The sequence below is a fragment of the Canis lupus genome, chromosome 22 (genome assembly GCF_003254725.2).
Source record: "Canis lupus dingo isolate Sandy chromosome 22, ASM325472v2, whole genome shotgun sequence".
Taxonomy (NCBI): Eukaryota; Metazoa; Chordata; class Mammalia; order Carnivora; family Canidae; genus Canis; species Canis lupus.
Genome location: NC_064264.1, coordinates 46740730 through 46765035, shown reverse-complemented (window position 1 = coordinate 46765035; position 24306 = coordinate 46740730). Strand labels below are relative to the sequence as shown.

The window sequence follows — 24306 nt, the reverse complement described above, 5'->3', positions numbered from 1 at the left end:
TAGCCTTCACTGTTCCTTGCTTTCCACCACATCCATCCCTTCTTGTTGATTTTTCCCAGGGGTGGCATAGTCAGGCAGACCATGTTTTGAATATTCATGGCTCAACCTGTGCAATGAAAACAGAACAAGTAAAACAGCTGTCAACAACTCTACAAAATTCTGTTTCTTGGATTAAGACCATCGGATGCACCTGCAGATAAATGTTATTACATCTTTTCTTCCTTTGCGTACACCTATTAAGCAAAGAGATATTGTAGCCATTGATCCCCACAAACTCTGTTAATAACCGACAGCATCAGGTGCATACAAGGAGAAGGTAGTTAAGCACAACCTGCTACTGCCAAGAACAGTCCCCTGGAGCCTCTCCTACCTAATCGTTTACTCTTACAAATACACAAGACAAGAAAGTCAGTGCAGAACTAATGTAAAACCCAGGGGGCAGAAAGTAATAGGAAACTCAACTACTTAAGCTTCCTGGATCTCTGGAGAAAATCACTTCTAAACAATTAGAGTACATTTTGTTAGCATCATCTCCTCCAAGCCAAGAAACAGAACTGTTTTTGATTAATAAGCAAAAGAGAATGTAGAAATGGTGAAATTAAAATAGCAAAGTGTGCATTGTATTTGTTGATTAAATAATGGTCTATTCTTTTTTCTAAGATCAGCTTACTAAAGAATTTACACATCCATTTGGAAATAGGGATTTTCCAAACTTAAAGAGAGTGCTTCCTATAATATCAAATTTTAGACAGTTTTAATGGTTCCTTTATCATTATTGGTTATCATAATCATTTCAAAATATGAATCATCCAGTTTCTTTTTTTTTTAATTTACTTATTCATGAGAGACACACACACAAGGAGAGAGAGAGAGAGGCAGAGACACAGGCAGAGGGAGAAGCAGGCTCCATGCATGGAGCCTGACTTGGGACTCAATCCCAGGTCTCCAGGATCACACCCTGGGCTGAAGGCAGGTACTAAACTGCTGAGCTACCTAGGGATCCCCGAATCATCCAGTTTCTATGCCTAAAAAGGCATCCCTTGGCAAAAGTGGACTTATTAAGAATATCAAAGACACGTAGGAAATTTGGGATACACCAATTAGCAGACTGCTATCACTTTGATGATTTATGTTAAGTGTGTGCATACACTATCCTAAGAAAAGGGATCTTAGCTATTGCAAGATCTGAAGACAAGATATTTGTGGAAAATGTGAAGCAAAAATCACTTTATCCATGAACAAATATTCTCTTAATAGGAGGGTTTGGGTGATGTAAGAGAAAAAAACATCTGGCTTGGAATCAGAACTGGTCTCTGCCACTGGCTGAGTGGTCTTGATGGAGTAAATATACGTCTTTGCTTCTGTAACATGGAGATAGTCCTTTCTAGAACTCAGTAGGGTTTAAAAGGTTAGAAGAGTCGTCCTTTGATAAATGTTCCCCTTTTTCCCTCTCTTGCCTATCTTTGACCAGTAGGCATGGCAAAAACTTGCATTTCCTTAGTGAAGAGGGAAAAACTCATTCCTGGGGTGAGACTAATACTTGGGTGATGTCAGAAGATGTGCAAGAAGCAGAGAAGCTTCCAGTTTGAGTATTTGTGTTTGCTGGCTTGTTTGTTGGCTTACAGATTAGCAAGATTTTTATTCATTGTAAAGAAAACAAGGGGGGCCTGACTGGCTCAATCAGTAGAGCATGCAACTCTTGATCTTGGGATTGTGGCTTTGAGCCCCACATTGGGTATGGAGAGATTACTTAAAAATAAAATCTTAAAAAAAAAAGAAAACCAGAGGATCTTTTATCTTCTCTTTTTCTTCACCAGGAAGCAAATTTAGGTTTAATAGTCAATTATATTCAGTGACTCAGAGAATGGAAACCAGACAGTAAGTGACAACACTGAAGAGTTCCACCTTTATTTTGTAGCCTCCATTTAAAGAATGATTGACATTAGACATATGTAAGATATATATAAATACTAGATCCAAAGGCCTATATATATATATATATATATATATATGCTAGAAAAGTTATATATGTGTATATATATATATATATATATATATATATAGGCCTTTGGATCTAGTATATAGGGTTACAAAAGCCCTCAAAACTTGCCTTTGGTGGATATAGAGACAATGATTATATATATATATATATATATATATATATATACCCATTAGAAAAATTAGAAAAGTTAGATTCTCCTAAGGAAACTGATTGCATATGTCAGGTAAACAATATGAAACTAAATTCTGTGAGTTCTTAATTTAGGTTAAGTGTTAAAGCAAAGAAGTATTTGATCATTATATCCTTATGTCTTTTATAATTTTATTTCTCCCATAGATATCATGAATATTTACAAAGTATTAGATGTAATATGATACTCTTCATTTCTGATCTATTCTGCAAAGACCATAAAGATTAGATTATCCAAAATGTTTTGTCCCACTCTCTAGTGGGACATTTCAGCAAAACACTCATTTTAAAATAATAAAGCCTCTGTAGGGACAAGTCGTTCGTTGGTCCAACAGATCACATTGAGTGAAGAATACAAGGTGTTTGGTACAGATCTTATTCCAACTTCAGCCTTAAATTTTTCACATGTATAATCCTCGATGCATCCTTTTGCACTTCAAACAGTTAACTCTCTCTTTACTTCTTTTTTTTTAGCCGACTCATAATAAATTGAGTGCTTTTACTTATTTATTATTTATTTATATACAGTAAAATGTGCATAACACAATGTTGGTGTGATCTTGAGCATGTCACTTAACTTCCCCTATTTCTCAGATTTTCTCATTATTTGGATTCCAAACTCTGCCATCTATGTCTGAAATCTTTTCTTTTTTTGAGAGAGAGAGAGAGAGAGAGAGAGAGAAGAGGAAAAGAGGGGAGAGAGAGAGAGAGAAAGACAGGAGAGAGAGAGTATGTGAGCAGAGAGGAAAGGAAGGGCAGAGGGAGAGGGAGAGAACTCCAAGCAGGTTCCATGCTTAGCATGGAGGCTGACATGAGGCTTAATCCCATGACCCCAAGATCATGACCCAAGCTGAAATCAAGAGTCAGATGCTTAACTGACTGAGCCACCCAGGTGCACCAATGTTTTAAATCTTTACGTGGAAGTATGGACTAATCAGGAAATCAGCTACAACCCTACAGGCCTTTGGATCTAGTATTTAGGGTTACAAAAGCCCTCAAAACTTGCTTTTGGTGGATATAGAGACAACGGGTATAGCTTAATTAATTTTTCCATTACCACAAAGTGCAGGCTACCAGCACTTCATGGACAATATGACCTCATCACCATAGCGAATTCCACAGGTGTCTACCGCACCTCTCTTGGTTCCAACTGATACTGATCTTTTGGTTGCAAGGGCATCAATCAGTTCACTTCTTATTATATAAAAATAAGGAGAATGTGAAGCTCAACCACCTTGGAATCCAGAAGTTAGATAGCAGGTCCTGCTGGGGAAACAGGAAACTTGGTCTGCATGAGTCATAAAGAAAGATTCATTTCCTAGGGCTGCCTCATTAAAGTAGCACAAATGGAGTGGGGTCAAACAACAGAAGTGCATCATCTAGTGCTTCTGGGGGCTAGAAGTCAGAAGAACCCAAGGCATCTGCAACCTGTAAGGGAGAGAGTCCTTCCTTATCTCTTCCTAGTTTCAGGTCATTTGCAGCAATTCTTGGCACTTCTTGGCTTGCTGTTGCCTCTGTCTGCCTCTGCAATCACATGCTTCCTTCCTGTGAATCTGTCTTCCCATAATTCTTTTCTTCTAAGGACACTAGTCATCTTAGCTTAAGGCCCACCCTAATGACCTCATCTTAACCTGATTACATCTGCAAAGACCCTATTTCCAAATAAGGTCATGATCATGGTTGCAGAGGGAGCAGGAGGTTAGGACTCCACGGAATACTTTGCAGGGACACAATTCAACCCACCGGGAATCTGACCTAGAAGGTTGTTTAGGCAACAAGCTTACCTTGCTCACCTGAGAGAATAAGATTTTATGAGTTCTTGTTGCATTATTCCCCACTGACATGCTTCAGCTTCTTTATTTTCATCTTTTTAATGATTTTGTTCCATCTACCAACTGCTCAGCTTCTCTGAATCACAAATTCAAAATCAGTGAGAGAATATGATTATTCTAATGAGCGACCTACTCTTCTCTTGTGCAAAGCCCTTAATTTTAATCACCACTCAGGTCTTTGACAAGTCTACACATTGGGAAAAACTCGGTAGGATGCCCATCAAGCCATTATTTCACTGGTGGCCACAGGAACAGGGTTGTGAAACGTACCTGTAGCCACTTACCCTTAAGTAGTCGTCTAAGGTGATTTTGCTTAGGAGGGGACCCTGTACAGGAAACAATAGGCTCTCCAGGACACAAAGAAAGCCTTTAAATATAGTATAAAATTGTTAAACATAGAAATCTATGCCTAATCCTTTAAGAATGTTGTGAAATTTAAGGAATTCACACATACACCAATAAATACACCTTGCCAGAGAGATGTATTGTGATATAAATTTAATGCACAATGCAGTGATTCATAACTACCTGTATGTTAATGCTGCTTAGGGAATCATAATTTTTAATTACCTGAATTTTACACATTTAAATTTGCATATATATTATTATATTAGTTCAGCTTTAAAGACTATATATGTACTTTATATATGTGAAACATTATAATGTGTATGTGTGTAATTATAATTGAACTCAAGGGATCCCCATAATGATTCAATAACAGAGAGGGAAAAAAATCAAAGCCAAAAGCAATAAATCCATTTTAATTATATGTTTAATAGCTTGTGGCTGCAGTTTTTTTATACATATTCATTCATGTGTGCCTTTTATATTTTGTATTGACTTTAAACTGTTTCTTCGAAAAAAAATAAACTGTTTCTTCGATGTTTTATAATTATGACCCCATGTAAATCAACTCAGTTGAAAATTTTACATATTCAAATTAATGGGCAAAGATATAAGATGTTCATTTGCATTATTGAGAAGTCATTTTTATGTGTTCCACCATAGTTACAATCAATATGAGGGACTGCATGGGCTCAAGGATTGAATGACCATAACTTAAATGTTCTGTTTAACATCAGTAAAATGATGAGTTGTTATATAAACTCGGTGTTTTTGAGAAGTATTTAATTCATATTGGACTCTAAAGTCTACCAATTTGAAATGCTATAATCAGGGTGTGACCTATTGTATTTCCCAAAGCATGAATCAAAAACATCCTGATTGCCTGATAATGTTTTGATTTTAGTTATGTGTGTATTTTTGTTTTGCTGCACCAGAAAAATAGGAGTGTTTGATTTTAATCGGGATATGAGTTTCAGTCCTCATTTGGTTAAAGCTGAATATAATACTAGAACTTGGGAAATACATCTTTTCTAAGCTCTCTGGACATTCTGTATCCAATTACAATGGTGCATTGAATAGCAGCAAATGGAGAAAAATGCTACTGCTTCGTTTTGCTTGAGTCTGGTGTAGTCTCCACTTAAACGTGGCATGAGAGAGCCATCTACAGAAAGTTAAGAAAAGAACTGTCTCCTACAATAAGCGCAAAAAGTCTGAGGATGTCTGTTAGTACACTTCACTCTATGGTGACATGTGAAGCATTCTGCTGTCACACAGTGGACAAAGGATCAGACCCAGAATGGACTCAGACAATAATAGGCAGCTCTCGCAGGGACTTAAAACCATCTCATCATCTAGTAATATGGGCCACATTCACATTGGTCTAAGGCCCAAGAAGATCTGTTGTCAGGCCAGGCCAAGCAGGCAGTCACCAAGAGTCCACGATGATAAAATCAAGAAGCAAGCCAGAGATCTGACACAGAATGCCCCAGGGCCAGCATAGAAAAGACTGTTAACATGTTGCCAAATATATACATCTTTTTTGTTGAATCCTTTGACAGTGTCCTAGACATCTTAACCTCCATGCATCTCCTAAGAATAAGTCCATTCTCCTGTGTTATAACCAGTGTCTTTATCACAGCTAAGAAAGTTAACAATTCTACAACATAATCAAATATCCAGTTTCTATTCAAATTTCCTCCCAGTTTTTCCCAAAAGTGGCCCTTACAGCTATTTCTTTTTTTTTTTCTTCAAGATTTTATTTATTCATTTGACAGGGAGAGAAACAGCACAAGTATGGGGAGTGGCAGGCAAAAAGAGAGGGAGAAGTAGATTCCCCACTGAGAAGAGAGCCCGACTCAGGGCTGGATCCCAGGACCTGAGCTGAAGGCCGAGGCTCAAATGACCGAGCCACCAAGGTGCCCCGCTATTTTTCTAACAGGCATCCAGCCAAGGCTCACACATTGCATTTTGTGGTTATGTTTCTTGAATTTCTTCTAACCTAGGATGGTATCACCATTTTATTCCCTAAGACCTTAACCTACAAAAAGACCAGAGCAGTTTTATCATAAAGTGATTCCATGTTCTGAATTTGTTTCCACTGTTTACCTTATTCGTCTTTTCCCTGTATTTCCCTGAGAGTGGAAATTTAGAGGTTTGAATAGATTCAGGTGTCACATTTTAGCCAAAAATACTTCATAAGTGATGTTATGAACATCTGACTGCATCTCATCAGAAGGTACCTGACATCACTGTGTCTCACTCTATGGAAGGATACCTTTGGTCATCTGTTAAGGCAGTGCTCCCAGATTACTCTGTAGTAAAGACACAATTTTACTTTTGCAATTAATAAGTCAACTCTGGGATGGTATTTTGGTACTGTTCTAGTATTATAGTCTCCAAAATCCTTCTACCCAATGGTTTTAGCATCTATTCATGACTCATATCCAAATCAAGCATTACATTGGGGTATTTCAAATGATGATTTTCTGGTGTTATCATTTTTGTCTACATTTATTAGCTTCCTTTCTCCCATCCTCCTCCATGACGATTCTCCACCTGCCTTTTTTCTTGAATATCACTATGCATCTAAGGATATTTTTTTGCTCAGTGTATAATCATTAATTACTGTCATCTTTTTTTTCAAGCTATCATCAATTTGGCTAGCAGAAGTATCTTCAAGCTTTCTGGCCTATTGAATTCTAACTCATGCTTCTACTCTTATTTCATACCACTTTATCTCTAAAGTATTCTTTACTGGGTGTATTAAGTGCCCTCTTCCCCTATTCTCCCATTGTGTGTTGCTTATATCTCCAAGACCATAATTAACATTTTTACATGACCATTATTTACAGGTTTATCTCTTCACTGGCCTGTGAGAACCCTGGAAGAAGAGACGTATTTATAATTGGTGTCCCAGACACTCAGCATAGTGCCTGGTGAATATGTATTTTGACTGGTGGAAGTAAGCCATGATTTCTCTTGTTGAGTTTATTACTCCTCTTCAAATTTGTTCTCCCTTTTTAAAATTTATCTTTTTTTCTATTTTATTTCAGTTTTATTGAGATACAACTGTAGAATAGATAGAATTGTAAGATATTTAAAGTGTACGTAATGATGATTTGATATACATATACATTGTAAAAGAAATCCCCTCCCCCCAGCTACTTAATTAATACATCCATCACCTCACCTATTCATCTTTTTGGTGTGTATGAGAACATTTAAGTCCTAGTGTCTAGTAAATTTCAGTGTTATCAACCATAGTCAACCATGATATACATTAAATCCTTATACCCTATTCATCTTGTAGCTGAACATTTATAACCTTTTGCCAGCTCTATTTCTCCCACTGCCATCAGCCCCAGTTGCTGGCATCCACTTTTCTATTGCCTTTCTCTGTTTGCCTAATCTCACTTAGTGTAATGCCCTCAAGATTAATCCTTGCTCTAGGAAATGGCAGGATTTCCTTCTTTCTCTAGGCTGAATAATATCCCATTATATGTGTATTCTACATCTTCTCTATTCATTCATCTGTTGATGATACTTCTTCTATCTTGTCCCAGTTCCATACTTACTAAAGCCTCAACATACTCTCTTGCAAGAAAAATAACCCGTTCAGGAATTTTATTTTATTTTAAACTCTATTTATTTATTCATGGGAGACACAGAGAGAGAGGTAGAAACACATGCAGGGAGCCCAATGCGGGACTTGATTCCAGGACTCCCAGGATCTCGCCCTAAGCCGAAGGCAGACATTCAACCACTGAGCCACGAGGCATCCCCTTGTTCAGGAATTTTAAAGACATGGTACTTGTCACATTTAGTGATGTCCTTACAGAGCCTCTTCAGATCTTTACAATGGAGTCCCATAAACTCCAAACTCAAGCACCATCCTACTTTCTTACTGGTGCTTCCCTGGTTTCTAAGTGAATCACTGGGATCTGAAAATGAAGGTGATGACAATGTTATAGCAAAGAACTTTTCCTTTTTTTTTTTTTTTAAGACTTTGTTTTTAAGTAATCTCTACAACCAACATGGGGCTCGAACTCACAACCCTGAGATCAAGAGTTACATGCTCTACCAACTGACCAGCCAGGTGCCCCAGCAAAGAACTTTCTTGATAATAGGGCTTTCTACTCTGGACTACAGAAGCAGCCTCAGTTTTAACCAATTACCCAACTTAAGGCATTTTTAGTGCCATAAATTAATAGTAACCAATTTTTATTTATTATTATTTTAAAAGATTTTATTTATTTATTCATGAGAGATACAGAGAGAGAGAGAGAGAGGCAGAGACACAGGAGGAGGGAGAAGCAGGCTCCATGCAGGGAGCCCGACATGGGACTCGATCCTGGGACTCCAGGATCAGGCCCTGGGCCAAAGGCAGCACTAAACCACTGAGCCACCAGGGCTGCCCTAATAACCAATTTTTAAAAAAATAAATTAACATTCATTTCTTACAGCATTGAATTGCCTCACAGTTAAAATTTAGGTGAGTAATTTCTGATGACTCCTGGCTGAAGTGGCTTCAAAGACTGGCACGATGCCATTGTTATCAGTGACAAAATGCTGACGTCTTCTTTTACCTCCACAAAACCACAAATGATGTTTTTCTTCCAGCAATTAATCATGGACTGGTTTGGTATCACTATCAGGGCTTTTTAAACCGAGTCAACAAAAAGTAATAGTGAATAGTGGTTCTACAGAGCACTCTAGAATTTCCAGAGTGTTTTAAATATTTTATTTTAATCTTCTTCTTAAAAAAAAAATCCATGTTTTGAGCTCACAACCATGTACCCAATTGTCTTACTATATCCAGATTCCTTGCAAGTACTTCAAACTCACTAATACTCATGAGTTCTCCTAGTTCAGTGAATTTCCATCATGTTCACGTACTTGCCCAAGCCAGAGTCCTGGGGATCATCATCACACCTCTGTTTCTTTTATAAAAAGTTTACACACACACACACACACACACACACAATTATTTACTTAAGTAATCTCTACACCAAATGTGGGACTCGAACTCATGACCCCAAGATCAAGAGTAGCATGCTCTTTCAGTTGGAAGCCAGCTAGGTGCCCTACACCTTTATTTCTTTAATGTGTCTTTCCCTCATACATTCTACCAACAGATATTTTGCATTGACTTCCTAATATTTTGAGTGCTACCATCTCCTTGCCATATAGTACCTCAAACTCAGTATGCCCAATACCAAACTTACTTATTTTCCCCTAAAACCATCTCCATCTTCTCAGTAAATAGAACCACATTCGTCCAGTTCTTAAAGCTAGAAAATTGTATCGTCAGTCTGGACCCCTCATACTCTATGTGTGCATGTGTATTTCTTCTTTTCCAGCCCTACTCTACTAACTCATTCTCTCTTATATGAACTATTTTAATCATTTTTTTAAGATTTATTTCTTTATTTATGATAGACATAGAGAGAGAGAGAGAGAGAGAGAGAGAGAGGCAGAGACACAGGAGGAGGGAGAAGCAGGCTCCATGCCGGGAGCCCGACACAGAACTCGATACCGGGACTCCAGGACCATGCTCTGGGCCAAAGGCAGGCGCTAAACCGCTGAGCCACCCAGGGATCCCCTATTTTAATCATTTCTTATGAGGTCTTTTGTGGCTCATGTTTATTCTTCATGTTGGTGTAGAATAATCTATCACATTTGTGGTAATACACTCCCTCACTTTAAACGACTCTCAAAAGTAGCATAGAAGTATGGTTCAAAATTAAATAAAATTAATTCATTGTATTAGAATTCAGGCTAGTGGTAGCTTTGGGGAGGAGGCTGTAATGACTACTAAGAGGCAGGAGAAGTACTGCCAGTATGTACCACTGTTTGATCTGGGTGGAGGTTACATTCATACAATGAACATATGAAAATTCATTGAGCCATATAAGAATGTGGACACTTTTCTGTATCTATGTTTTTCTTCAATTAAAAAGTTAACTAAATAATAACAATTAATAAGCCAGTCATCATCATATTAGGATTGAGCAACAGCTTTTGTTTCTTTTTTTTTAAATTTTATTTATTTATTTGATAGAGAGAGAGAGAGAGAGCGCGCAAGAGCCCAAGCAGGGAAGAGGCAGAGGGAGAAGCAGACTTTGCTGAGCAGGGAGCTGGATGTGGGGCTGAATCCCAGGACCCTGAGATCATGACTTGAGCTGAAGGCAGATGCTCAACCGACTGAGCCACCCACGTGCCCCACCTTAGTGTTTTCTCAATGTCTTCATCATGGTGAGTTTTGTTTTTAATCACAGTCAGAACCAAAGTGTTCAGGTACTAACAGTTGATCTTCAATGACTGGTAGAATGTCACATACTCGGTCTTATATGCACTATGGTAGTTGGGATCCACTGCTCTGTTTCATGTCATGATGATGATGCGCCGTCTCACCGTAAACATTCCCTCTTCCAATGGGCAACCCTTCATCCACTTTAGGGGATGAATCCTGACAGCTCCTTTTTGTCACCACACTTGTTTAATGCCTGTGTGAGACAGTTTTGTGAGACAGAGAGACATTTTGGTGTCACTATCATCAATATGCTGATGCAAGGACATCAATATGCTGATACAGGCTCAACTCTATGCCAGCTGGTATTACTATTCAACTCTTCCAGCCTGGCTGAATTAGAGATAAAAATGAAAGCCAAATGCTTAACTATAAATCCAGACAAAACAGCAGAGAAACTGGTAGGCAGAAAGATACCTTCTGAGTCCGTGGCAGAAATCATTCTGACATTTTAAGTTACAGAGACTTGGGACACAGATTTGGGGTGAAGATGTGACTTATAATTTCCAACAGCATTTAATAAAAAGCCACACAAATATTCCTGCCAGTTTAGGAAATGTATGAACAGAAAAGAAGAAACAAAGATAATCTCATAAAGCACCTAGTAATGATAAAATGATATAATGCATTATAATAGAATGAATGCAATATGCATTCATACTGTGCAGTATGCACAGTAATAGAATTAATAATAGATTGGCACGGTCAGTGTCTACCAGGTACTAGGCATATATGAGGCATTGTTTATATACATTATTTTATTTAATGTAGTTTTACGTTTATTTCTTGTGATGTAATACAATGAAGTAAAAAACAGTGAGATGTTCACCAAAGTCCTTGTTCTTAGAGTTCTTATCCTCTCTCTGTTGTTGTTTTTTGGGTACCCACGAAGTGCCAACACTGCAGATTAATCTTCATTATTATAGTCACATATGTTAACATAATGCACTAAAATGCCTTAGTCTTGAATCCAGCTCCCCAGTAACCAGATGCCAGGTAACTTTGTGGCACATGACTGAGGCGGTCCACCCAAGCATTATGTAACTCTCTGATCTGTTTTAACCTACTGCCTAGCCCCACTATAATGCTTCTGAGAAGTACATTCATGTGCATCCCACTTGTCTTTAGAAGGTGCATCCCCAGATGTTCTGGATACCAAATGATTCAAAATAAAAACTCTCTGGGACATGAGACCAAAGGGCTAGTCTAGTAAGTTGTTACTCAGTTGGAAGAAGGCAGCAGGATCACTGAACTAAAGGGGTTGATGTGAGAAGAGAAGTCTGAATTTCAGGGAAAAGAGTATAGAAGCCAAGGATGGATAAAAACAGGGACCTCGTTAAGCTGAATAACCTGTGCTCCCCTGGGTCATGTCCATGTCCCTTTTTCTTCAAGTGTAACTGGAAATAGTGAATGACCTTTGAACAGATAGAACCGCTCCTGCAAATAGTACTCTAGCAACTCTAGCTTAGGTTCGGAGAGGCATTTGCACTAAATTAAAAATGAATGATATCGGGGGCACCTGGGTGGCTCAGTGGTTGAGCGTCTGCCTTTGGCTCAGGTTGTGATCCCGGGGTAATGGGATCGAGTCCCACATTGGGCTCCCTGCATGGAGCCTGCTTCTCCCTCTGTCTGTGTCTCTGCCTCTCTGTGTCTCTCGTGAATAAATAAATAAAATCTTAAAAAAAAAGAATGATATCAGATTAACAGTGGGAGGGGAAAGGAGAAGACGGAGGAGGAAACAAAAAGAGACAGAGCCCCAAAGTGGAATGTACACAAAGAGGAAAATAAATAAAAAGACCTTCCACATCTGCTAACGTTGTAAAATCTCCCCTCCCTTTCATCTCTCTGCCCCCTCTCAGGAGCTCCATCTGACACAGCATACACAAGAAATAAGTTCCCTATTTGATGCGCTACTTTGACTGCCTCTGTGCATCTTTCTTCTCCAAAATTCCCCTTTTCTAATTCTGGAGCCGAAATATCCACTCAGAAGCAGAAGAAAAGGTAAATGGGAAGAGTGGATTTCTCCGGCTTTCCTTTAGCAAGGCAAGAATAATCAAGTTTTGGCTTTTGAAATGAAACAAATTGTTATTTGATTATATTAATATCAGTGGCTGGATCAGGAGGCTTTTTAAACCAAAATTATACAAATGACGTAAATTTTCTTGGCTCATGATACTTGATACAACTAATTTTAGGCAAAGTGATTTTTAGCACTTGCAGCTGCAAATATAACAGATTCAAGACAACAATCAACACTAAATTTTTATATTTTGCTACTTTTGAATTACAGTATTTTTGAAATAAAAGCACTTCTTAACGTGCTGCAATTTGACTTTCAAGTGATTCTTCAACCAATTAAACTACATTATGGTACTGATAGTAGGCTACAAGATACTTACTTATGGCATATAGTCCTTGTCCTGATGTTGCCTTACAAATTTTCCTCTGGCTTCTGGAATGTCATTCCTTCTAGTTCCCAGGCTAACTCTTTGCCTCAAAATGAAACACTGAAAGCAGAGAGGTTACATGGGTGTAGCAAACACAACCAGTTGTCTACACAATACACACCACTCCCTGATTCCTCAGCAACAGAAGCCTGATTTTTGTTGGGAGAGATAGGGAAAATGTGCCTGCTATAAAATTACATTTCCCAGACCCACAGGGGTGCTAGGTGGCAAAGAACTCCTTAATGAAGTCAGAGGATAGGCTTCTAGGAAAGTTTATTAAAGGGAGCCCATTCAACAGGTGCCCAGGATTTGCCTATTGTCCTTTCTCTTATCATCGTCCTCTGCCAGGAAGATAGAAATGATTACTAGGGCTATAGGAGCCATCTGTAATGGTGAGGTTACAATCCACACATGAAAGATAGCAAAACAAACAGGCACAAAAGATTGGGCACCTTTGAGCTGTCATAAGCAGCTTCAGGCTGCCTCTATACAGTTTCACGAGAAAAAAATACAATCAATCACTAGTTTAGACTACTCTTTAGAGGGGTGTTGACCATGTCAGCCTAACTCAATCTCTTTTTTTCTTTAATTTTTTTAAAAGTTTTTTTTAATTTTAATTCTGGTACAGTTAACATAACATGTTATATTAGTTTCAGATGTAGGATATAGTGATTCAACAATTCTATGCATTACTTACATGATAAGTGTACTCTGAAATCCCCAAGAGCTATGTCACCCATCCCCACCCATCCACCCACATCCCATCTGGTGACCATCAGTGTGTTCTCTATAGTTAATAGTCTTTTTTGGTTTGTGTGTGTCTCTTCCTTTTCCCCCCTTTTACTCCTTTGTTTTGTTTCTTAAATTCCACATATGAATGAAATCATATGGTATGTGTCTTTCTGTGACTTATTTTGCTTAGCATAATACTCTCTAGCTCCATCCATGTTGTTGTTGCAAATGGCCGGATTTTATTCTTTTTTACAGCTGAATAATATTACATTATATATAATACATATTATATATATATATCTTCTATATACATAGATATTTATATGTATAGATAGATAGATAGATAAATCCTCCACATCTTATCTATTGATGGACACTTGGGTTGTTTCTATAATTTGGCTATGTAAATCGTGCTATAATAAATGCTAAGGCACATTATCCCTTTGAATTACTAAATCTCTCTAGTTATACCTTGAGAGAGAATCTGAGTGAAGCATTGGCAGAAGAACAGCAATGAAGAAGAGTGTCTTGTACTTACACAACTATGGAAATTACTTACTTAAATAGCCTGTAAATTAGGTCTGAAAGTAGTTTCAAAACTTGTTTTTCAAAATACTTTGACCACTTAGGGACATAAAAATCAAGACCACAGTGCTATATCACCTCACCCCTATTAAGATGACTCATTAAAAAAAAAGACATTTTTGTGCGCTCTTGGTGGGAATGTAAAATGGTGCAGCCACTATGGAAAACAATATGGCAATAACTCAAACAAATTTTAGTAGGATTTCCATATGATCCAGTAATTCCACTTCTGATTATAATCCAAAAGAATTGACAGCAGGGACATAAGGAGATACTTTGTTCACAGCAGCACAATTTGTAATAGCCAAAAGATGGAAAAAACACAAGTGTCCACCAACAGAGGAAACAATAAACAAAGTGTGGTGTATACATAAAATACAATATTATTCAGCCACTAAAAGGAAGGAAATCCTGACACATGCTGTAGCATGCATGAATCTTGAGGACAGTATACTACATCAGTCACAAAAAGACAAATATTCTATGGTTCCACTTATGTGAGGTATCTAGAGCACCCACATTCCCAAAGACAGAGAGTGGAGTGCGGGTTGCCAGGGGCTGCAAGGGGGAGGAAATGAGGAGTTGTTGTTAAATGGGTATAGAGTTTCAGTTTTGCACGATGAAAAAGCCCTGGAGGTTGGTTGTACAACAACGTGAATGTACTTAACACTACTGAACTGTACACTTAAAAGCACTTACCATAAGCTAAATGCCATGCAAGGAATAGAGGACCCTGGTGACTAAGACATTATCTCTACATCCTAGCATAATAGAAGAGATACGGGCTTTGCTGTCTGACCAGACAAAAAAGAATGAAAGTAAATTCTAGCTAAAAGGTACAATATCCCCATAAAAGGGTACACAAGTGGGTGTGGTAAACTCAGGAAATGAAAAATAATTTTAAAAATAAGGAACATGGTAATGAGATTGAGGACAAAGATGTATGGGTATAGTGGGGTCTGAGTATTAAACAAAAAAGTTTGTAAACATAGGGAAAATAAAATATTTATAGAAAGATTCTCTAAATACTGACATATTCTAGGAGAGAAGATTTCTATTTTTAAAAAAGATTTTATTTATTTAAGAGAGAGAGAGAGAACACAAGAGAGGCTAAGGGCAGAGGGAGAGGGATAAGCAGACTCCACACTGAGCAGGGAACCTGACACAGGGCTTGATCCCAAGACCCTGAGATCATAACCTGAGCCAATGGCAGATGTTTAGCTGACTGAGCTGCCCAGGCCCCCCTTGGATAGAAGATTTCTAAACACCATAGCAGGACTCACTATGAGTCACCAGTGGAGGCTCTTCCATGAAAAGAAGAAGCCATGGCCAGTATGCTATTAAATATTTATAATCTAAAAGTGTGTCAAGAAGGATATACCTAAGAAATTTCAATTTAATTCTGTAGGCAATGGAGAAGCATCATTTTTTAAGACATTGACATAATTTGTTTTGTGGCCTTTTATTCCACTTTGTAAAGATTATGAACTATGTTACACACTAGTAAAATCATGTACCTGCCACCTTCATTAAGGGGTAGACTATTAATATCTTTGAAGACCCATCTTTGATCTCATCTTCTTTTTCTCACTCAGAAATAATCAATATACTGAATTTTGTGTTAGTTATTCTCTTGCTTTCATTAGAGTTTGAGTGTATCCCTAAAGGTTGTATTGTTAAGTCCATCTGTCTTTGAACCTTGGATTGATAGCATCTTAGTGTATGTATTCTTTTGACTCGCTTTTTCACTGGTCCTGTGTTTTTGAGGTTCATCTATGTTTATCTACATAGCTGTGACTCATTTATTGTCACTGCTGTTTAGCATTCCATTGAATGAATAAGACACAATTTATCTTGTCATTGTATTTCAGTGGACATTTCAGCTATATCCAGTTTTTTGTTATCACAAGTAATCATTCTATAAATAATTCTTTCCTGTATAGATTTCCTGCAAAACTTTCACCAGAGCAAAGGTTGGCCTTCTAGGGCCCGTGGGCCAAATATGTATAGCTTGTGAGTTAGGAATGGTTTTACATTTTTAAATTTTATTTTTTAAAGTTTTATCTACTTAAGTAATCTCTACACCCAATGTGGGGCTCGAACTTATGATCCCAAGATTGAGAGCTACATGTTCCTCTGAGACAGTGAGATGCCACTACATTTTTAAATTCTAAAAAAAGCAAAATATTTCATATATGAAAATAGGAAATTTTCATATGTCCATAAATAACATTTTTTGGAACACATCCACATCCACTTGTTTACATATTGTCTGTGGCTGCATTCATGCTACAATGGCAGACCTGTCATCCATACTTTCTTCAGAGTGTAATCATACCACCTATTCTGTGAGGCTTTTCTTGAGACTGCCTCCTTCTTTAATTCAGTCATGTTTATTGTAACGTGCCAGGCCTTTAGATCTTCTTACATAAAAGTTCTCATTAAAACGTACTTTTTATGTACTGTACTACCCTCCTAACCAAATGACAAAGTCACTTAAGGTTTGAGACCATATTTCATGACATAAATGTAAAGCAGCTGCTCTACAAATGCTTATTTTTGTTGTTGATAATTATGATGTAGGTTCAGATGCTTCCCTAGGGATTGAAAGAATTTGTGCAGCTTCTCAAAGTTCTAGGTTTAAATTCATGAAATAATTTGAATGAGAAAATTTACTAGAGCTTTTTGTTTGTTCAAGTTTTCTTAAAAGTATCTTCTTTTGGGGGTGTCTGAGGGGCTCAGTTGGTTAAATGTCCAGCTCTTGATTTGGGCTCAGGTCATGATCACAGGGTCCTGTGATTGAGCCCTGTATCAGGCACTGAACCTCCAGAGTGCCACACTCATATGAGAGTCTGCTTGAGGATTCTCTCCCTCTGCTCAGGTGTACATGCTCTCTGTCTCTCTCTCAAATAAATAACATCTTTTAAAAAAGTATCTTCAGGTGGCCCGGGTCGCTCAGTGGTTTAGCCCCACCTTCAGCCCAGGGTGTGATCCTGGAGTCCAGGGACTGAGGCCCACATCAGGCTCCCTGCATGGAGCCTGCTTCTCTCTCTGCCTGTGTCTCTGCCTCTCTCTCTCTCCCTCTCTCTCTGTGTGTTGCTCATTAATAAATAAAGTCTTAAAAAAAAGTATCTTTTTCTGACTTCCATAGAATTTTATTAATTTTTCTGTGTAATAATTTATTGGTATATGTTACATTTCACTACATCATAAACCCTTCAGAGACCATTTTATTCACCTCAGTGTTTTTTCTCAACATATGATAGTCACTTCACATAGATGATATATTGTTTATTTTGAATTGATGACTTTGTGCACGCAACTATACTAACCTCTACTAGAAAATGTAAAAGCAGGACATGTGTTTGTCTGCCACCAACATGTTTCAATTCTATATCTTTTGTTGAAGAAACAAAACAAAATGATAGAAGCAATAGAAGAATGACTTAAAAAACTTTAAATGCATGATTATAAGATATTGACCATGTATGTAAATATAAAAGGATGATGTTAAATAGATGTCAAGTTCTTGTATCATCTCAATTGATTAATTTAAAAGATTATATACTTCATATACTTAATTTGTATTTGAAAGTCATTGTAGTAAATAAACTACAGTGAAACAATTTCCTCAGACATACCTGGACTTAGACATTTGTGAGGCATTTGTAATATGTTAAATAAAATATGCAAAGCATAAAAATCAAATTTACTAACACTTACCAGAAACTAACCAGTGACTCATTTGGTTATTATTTTATTATAATCTTGCCTAGGGAGTAGAAATATAACAAATTAAATAAGTATAAATTCTTTCCAACTGAAATGAAGAGTAGAATGTTGTCCTGTACTTAAGACATTGAAATAAAAAATGAGAGGGGATCCCTGGGTGCTCAGCAGTTTAGCGCCTGCCTTTGGCCCAGACCGTGATCCTGGAGCCCCAGGATCGAGTCCCACATCAGGCTCCCTGCATGGAGCCTGCTTCTCCCTCTGCTTGTGTCTCTGCCTCTCTGTATTTCTCATGAATAAATAAATAAAATCTTAAAAAAAAATAAGTTCTCATATCTAAAAAAAAAAAAAAAATGAGAAAAGGGTGGGGCACTTGAGTGGCTTGATCTCAGGGTCATGCTCTCAGGATTCTGAGATCGAGCCTTGCATCAGGCTCCATGCTCAGTGGGGAGTCTGCTTCTCTTCCTCTCCCTCTACTTCTCCCCTGACTCGCACACTCTCTCTAAAATAAATAAATCTTTTTTAGGGACACCTGGATGGCTCAGTGGTTGAGCATCTGCCTTCAGCTCAGGGAGTAATCCTGGAGTCCTGGAATCGAGTCCCACATCGGGCTCCCTGCATGGAGCCTGCTTCTCATTCTGCCTATGTCTCTGCCCCCCTCTCTCTCTCTTTCATGAATAAATAAATAAAATCTTTAATAAATAAATAAAATTAAATTTAAAAATCTCTTAAAAATGAGAAAAGCGTCTTTGTTACAGTAAGGGAATTCTGGAAGATCTACAGGGTAATATTTTTTTAAAGCCATTTCAGCTTTCAGACTTCTTTAGGTAGAGAAAATTAAAATTTTATTATATTACACAATAATTTGCTAGTAACTTTATCCTCACATAGCACCACTATTTTCATTAAATATAGTAGCTGTACCTACCTAAAAAAATTCAAGATGATTTATTTTATTAAGCTCAATATTCTTATTATGAACCACTCATTAATCACTTCTTCCACATACAATGAAAACTGCTATCATCATCAATTTTCATTCATATTACCCTGATGTGAATAACTTTGAATAACATTTTGCTAAAAAATATTAAAGTACAATTGTTTCCCTGAACTACATTCACTTCATAGCCAATCTGTGCCAAAGGGTTATTGATTATGAATGTTAGAATGCTTTGCTGCTCCACTAACTTGAGTGACCTTCACTAAGTTATTCATTTTTTGCATTTTAATATTTCTACCTGTAAATAGAAATGACATATAGCAGACACTTCAACGTTGGCTCACAACCTTGAGAGTTCCCTGAGTGAAATTTGAAACTGGCTGCCATACACAGAGGGCAAGGAGAAACTGAAGAAGCAGACCACTCCACATTGGTAGTTGGCAGTTTTAATAAGCAAAGGAACTTACTTACACGGCTTACTGGGGCAACCGCAAGACATGTAGATCTGTGCACTCACAGAATCTCAAGAGTTTATACCGAGGCTTTAACAGAGTTTAGCCTTCTATACAGAGCAGATGGTCTCAATAATATTACTCTCTAAGGCTGTTTCCTTGAAGTGGCTTCTGATGTGGGAACAGTGGGCAGAACTTACATTCCACGGACATTCCAAGGACAGAAGAGAGAGTATGGGAGTATCATCGTCCTGGTCTAGCTCTGAGGTCAACAAGCAGTTCTCTTAAAGATCTCCTCTAAAGCTTACATATCACCTAGTCCTATTCTTTTGTTCTGCAGAAGAGTAAAGAAGCCCAGGGATAGTCAGCCTAAGGAATACATCAAACTCACTTAAATTTCTAAGAAAATACTATGTAAGCTAAAATGTATAATGATTATGTAAATAAATGGCCCTGGATTAATTTCATTCTTTAAAAGAGAAATATAGTGTTCCTCCCTACTGTGAACTCAAATATGCTGGAATGCATATAAATATATGTTTTAGTAGTGTCCTTTAATAGTGTAGTTTATGTGACTCTTCATACAAGTCATTTCTTAAAAATTTGTAACCACCAGATATGCTTTCACTGAAGACATTCACTGTAAATATCTTATTTCCTTCATCCTACAATTTCAGTCAAAATTTCAGCCCAAAAATAAGTGGACATGAGGAGTTAATTAAAGCAAATAGTTGTGGAAGATTCATAATATATTTCCGTTATGTTCTGTGGATAGCATTGAAACTCCTTACTCATTTGCTTTAGCTTTCTGCCTATTTATCAAAAAAAAAAAACAAAAAACAAGGACTGTTCAATATTTATTGGGCCCCAATAACATGTATTGTGCTAGGTATTGCAACAGATGCTAAAAATAAGACATGAGTCCTGGGGGAAAACACCATCTCTAAGAGGAGAAATAAGTAGGTACTGTATTCAAATTCTAAAGTGAGTATTACACATGATAAATGACAGTCAAAATAAAGAGCTTATGGGACTCTAAAGGAGGGATAGATCATATCAAGTAGGAAAAAATCAGGAAATGAAGGCTAAATTTAGAGGGGACACCTGAGTAGAATTTCCAGAGCAAGGTCTTCTAAGGAAAGATATATACTAAGCAAATGAAGGGAAATGAAAAACTGATCACGTTTCAGCAGCTTCAAGAGATTCGGATTCCTCATAAGGCGGGGGAGTAACTGGAAAAAAGGAATGGATCAGTGCCTCCTTCTCAACTATTTTTCTCCGCTACGGCTTCTCTTTACCATATATTTTAATATTTATAATAAATTAACAGCCTTCTGAATAGAAAAAGAATTATTCCTGACTGGGAGCCAGAAACTCGAGGCTCCACCTCCACCCAGTTAAATAAAACTGAATGTTTTGATTTGATGAATCATAGGTACTGGAAAACTACTTAATTCTGTTGCAAGGTTTTGTCTTTGAGCCTGAAGTAGTAAATGCATGAGCTTGGGGGTCAGACAGTCCTTGGTTTAAATCATGATTCAATCAAAGCTGTGTGATTCTGGCTGATAATGACATAAGCAATTATCACTTTCCTATGCATTTTTCACCTGTAACCCTCTAAACCAGCTCCTCTTAAACTTTAACGCGCACAGTACCACCTGGGGTTCCCGTTAACCGGGGTATTCGGATTTGGTAGGTCTGGAGTGGGGCCCGAGATTCTGCATTTTTCTTTTTTTTTTTTAATTTTCTTTCCTTTCCTTCTTTTTTTCTCTTCCTTCCTTCCTTCCTTTCCTTCCTTTCCTTCCTTCCTCTCTTTCAAGATTTTATTTATTCATGAGATACACAGAGAGTCCCAGGACCCGGGCATCACCACCTGAACCAAAGGCAGGCGCTCGACCGGAGCCACCTAGGTGCCCCGAGATTCTGCATTTCTGTTAAGCTCATAGGTGATGCTGCTGCTGCTGCAGCCCTGTGGGACCACTTTTGAGTACAAAAGCTAAAAGCGGAGCTCCCAGCCAGCACTATTAATGCCACCTGGGAACTTGATGGGCGTGAAATGCAAATTCTTGGACGCCCTCCCCCCTCCTCCCACCAGATCTACTGAATCAGAAACCCTAGTTTGAAACGCAACACCCCGCCCTCCATGCGATGTCACCCTAAGGTGATGGTTTCTGAACCTGAATCACCGCACCTGGGAGCGAGGTGGGTTAAATACTACTGGACATCGGGCTTTCTAAAAGCCCTACCAGATGGTGACTCTATTAAAATGTAGAAGCTCGTAAGGCAGACGATTGAACCTTGACGGGCCCTGCTTTCTGCCGGTGTAAACGTGGATAAAATCCACGCCGGCTCATGCCTTCTCTTCCAAGCCTTGGCACCTCCACCCAGCCGTAGTGGGCCGCAGTCGCAGGTGGGTCTCGGGGAGCCCGCGTCTGCCCCGCAGCAGGAAGCCGGATCGCCGACCCTCCCCTCCCCCGCCCCGGGAGCCCCGGCACCGCCCGCACCTACGTGGCTCCAGGCTCCAGCCCCCGGGGCTCCGCCGACCGCGCGGGAGCGGGACGCGCATGCGCTCGCTGCCCGCCAGGCTCGGGCTCGGAGTAACGGACTCGAGCTCCCCCCACCGGAAGTGGGCGGCCGCGCGGCGGGAGGAGCCGACTGTCCCGTGGCGGCTGCGGGCTGCGGGCTGCGAGCTGCGAGCGCCGGTCCGAGGGGCTCGCGCTTCCCTGTCCGCGCCATGGCCAGGGCCGCGGACGTGGTGCGGCTGCTCCTGGGCTCCACCGTGCTGTGCTGCTCGTTGCTCGGCGCCCGGACGGCCTCCGCGTCCAAGGCGGTGACGGCCCACTTGGCCGCGAAGTGGCCGGCGACCCCGCTGCTGCTGGAGGCCAGGTGGGTGCGGGCGGCCCCGTGGCCGAGCCCAGCGCGGGGGCGGGTCGGCGCTGTGAGGGGCTGTGGGCGGTCTCCGCGGCGCCTCAGACCGGGCTCGCCGTGGGCCGGCGGCAGCGCCCTCGTGCTGGGGCTCGGGCTCGGGCTCGGGCTGGGGCTGGGGCTCCGGCTCGGGCTCGGCGTCGCGGCGTCGCCTGCTCGCGTGAGGCCCGGTGCGCGGCGCTCCCATGCGGTTCCTTGCCTCGCCCACGGCTCCCCAAACGTCGCGGCCTTTAACTCGTTTGGATCTCAGGAGCACTTACGAAAGAGAAAAGGAAGAATGGGAGCTGGGGCGCGACCTTCAGCGCAGGCAACTTCCATTGATGTAGGCAGTTCTTTTTAGGAGACGGTGTTGGAACCACCTGGCTTCGTGGTCACACCTTCTTCCTTCATGGGCTCTTGAGCTTCCTGTGGAGAAGGCAGCTTCCCGCCAGGTATTTCCTCCCGAGTCCACCGAAATGAGTTCCTATCACTTTGCAGAAACACAACTTTTATCTCGTGAATTTTGCTCATGGCATTCTAGAAGTTAAACCACATTTGAATATTCCTCACTTTAAAAAAAAAATAAAAAATAAAAAAATAAAAATATTCCTCCCTTTAGTTAGCACGAGCATTTATTATTTATTTATTAAAGATTTTATTTATTTATTCACGAGAGACACAGAGAGAAAGGGGCAGGCACACACAGGCAGAGGGAGAGAAGCAGGCTCCATGCAGGGAGCCCGATGCGGGACTCGATCTTGGGACTCCGGGATCACGCCCTGGGCGGAAGGCAGGCCTTCAACCCTGAGCCACCCAGGCGTCCCTAGCAGGAACTTTTAATGCCAGCTGCTTTTTTGTCAGTTCGCCGAAGAAACCTCTTATGGACCTTTAGAAAGAGAGTCCATCACCTGACACTACATTGCGTTTTTAAGATATTAAACCTATTTTTTTGAGTTATAATTAACAGCACGTATTAGTATGAGGTGTACATAATATTTAGTATTTTTATATATTGTGAAATGATCACAGCAGTTAGTCTAGTTAATGTCTGTCACCTAACAGAGATACAAGCTTTTTTGTGTGTGTTGAGAACTTTCAACATCTTAGGAGCTTTCAAATGTGCATATAGGTCACATGCTACATGCTATACGTTACATACCCATGACTTATAACTGAAAGTTTGTACCTGTTAACCTTAAAATTTTATTTTACCAGCAAAAATGAACTTATTCAGGAATAATACAGAATTGCAATCAGGGACAAACTATGGCAAAACCATAGGCGAGTCTAACAAGCAAGGGAGAGGAACTTTATTTTATGGAGACGGAGAAAGTTTGGGAGGGTTGTTTAGAACAAAAGTCTGTTGGAGAAGAGCCAGAGCCCAGTATGATCACAGTTTCTCTTTGGCTAAGATGCAGGACTAGTCAGTTTCTGGTAGGACATGCAAAGTACATCTTTTTCTGTTAGGGCCTGTTATTGAGGATTCCTGTTGCAAATCTTGTGTTAGGAGTCTATAATTGCTTGTTCTTCCAGCAATTGATATTGAGTGGTACAGTGACCTCTTCTCCATACCCTATCCACTTTAATAAGGTTTCTATTTAATAATTTTTACATTACGCCCTTTTGATCAAAATCTTGCTTGAAAACATCACTGACCGAAAGTCAGGTTTTTCATATTTAGTGACTTTGTCCCTCAGTGCCAGAAAGGTTCTTTCTTGATTGTCTTGTCCTAATGGATGGAAAGTACACAGGGGGCTTGGAAACCACCTAAAAGCCACATTTGAGTAACAAGGAAAGGAAGTGCCCCAGAGTTCTCCCTCCTAACTATCTAAAGTA

General features: G+C 39.4%; 1 protein-coding gene and 1 long non-coding RNA gene across 6 annotated transcripts in view; one reads left to right on the top strand and one right to left on the bottom strand.

The window, feature by feature from the left end:
• Positions 1–10369: 10369 nt before the first annotated feature.
• On the bottom strand, positions 10370–22209 carry LOC112656133 (uncharacterized). 4 transcript variants are annotated; one of them, XR_004808368.2, is made up of 4 exons: positions 22071–22209; positions 18166–18214; positions 13078–13171; positions 10370–10874 (listed from the first exon to the last, which is right to left on the bottom strand). It is a non-coding gene; the product is annotated as an uncharacterized LOC112656133 (long non-coding RNA). The 4 variants fall into 4 exon arrangements; XR_004808369.2 differs by having other exon boundaries at positions 22075–22175; XR_007404988.1 differs by lacking the exon at positions 18166–18214 and having other exon boundaries at positions 13078–13185; positions 22071–22173.
• UGGT2 (UDP-glucose glycoprotein glucosyltransferase 2) overlaps positions 22200–24306 on the top strand; it is a 184115-nt gene continuing 182008 nt past the window's right edge. The window contains exon 1 of one of the 2 annotated variants that reach the window (XM_049099391.1): positions 22200–22452. In XM_049099391.1, coding sequence (XP_048955348.1) covers positions 22301–22452 — 152 coding nt within the window. In that variant the 5' untranslated portion in view covers positions 22200–22300. The remainder of the gene's footprint in view (positions 22453–24306) is intronic. The other variant, XM_025441332.3, reaches the window with a different exon arrangement.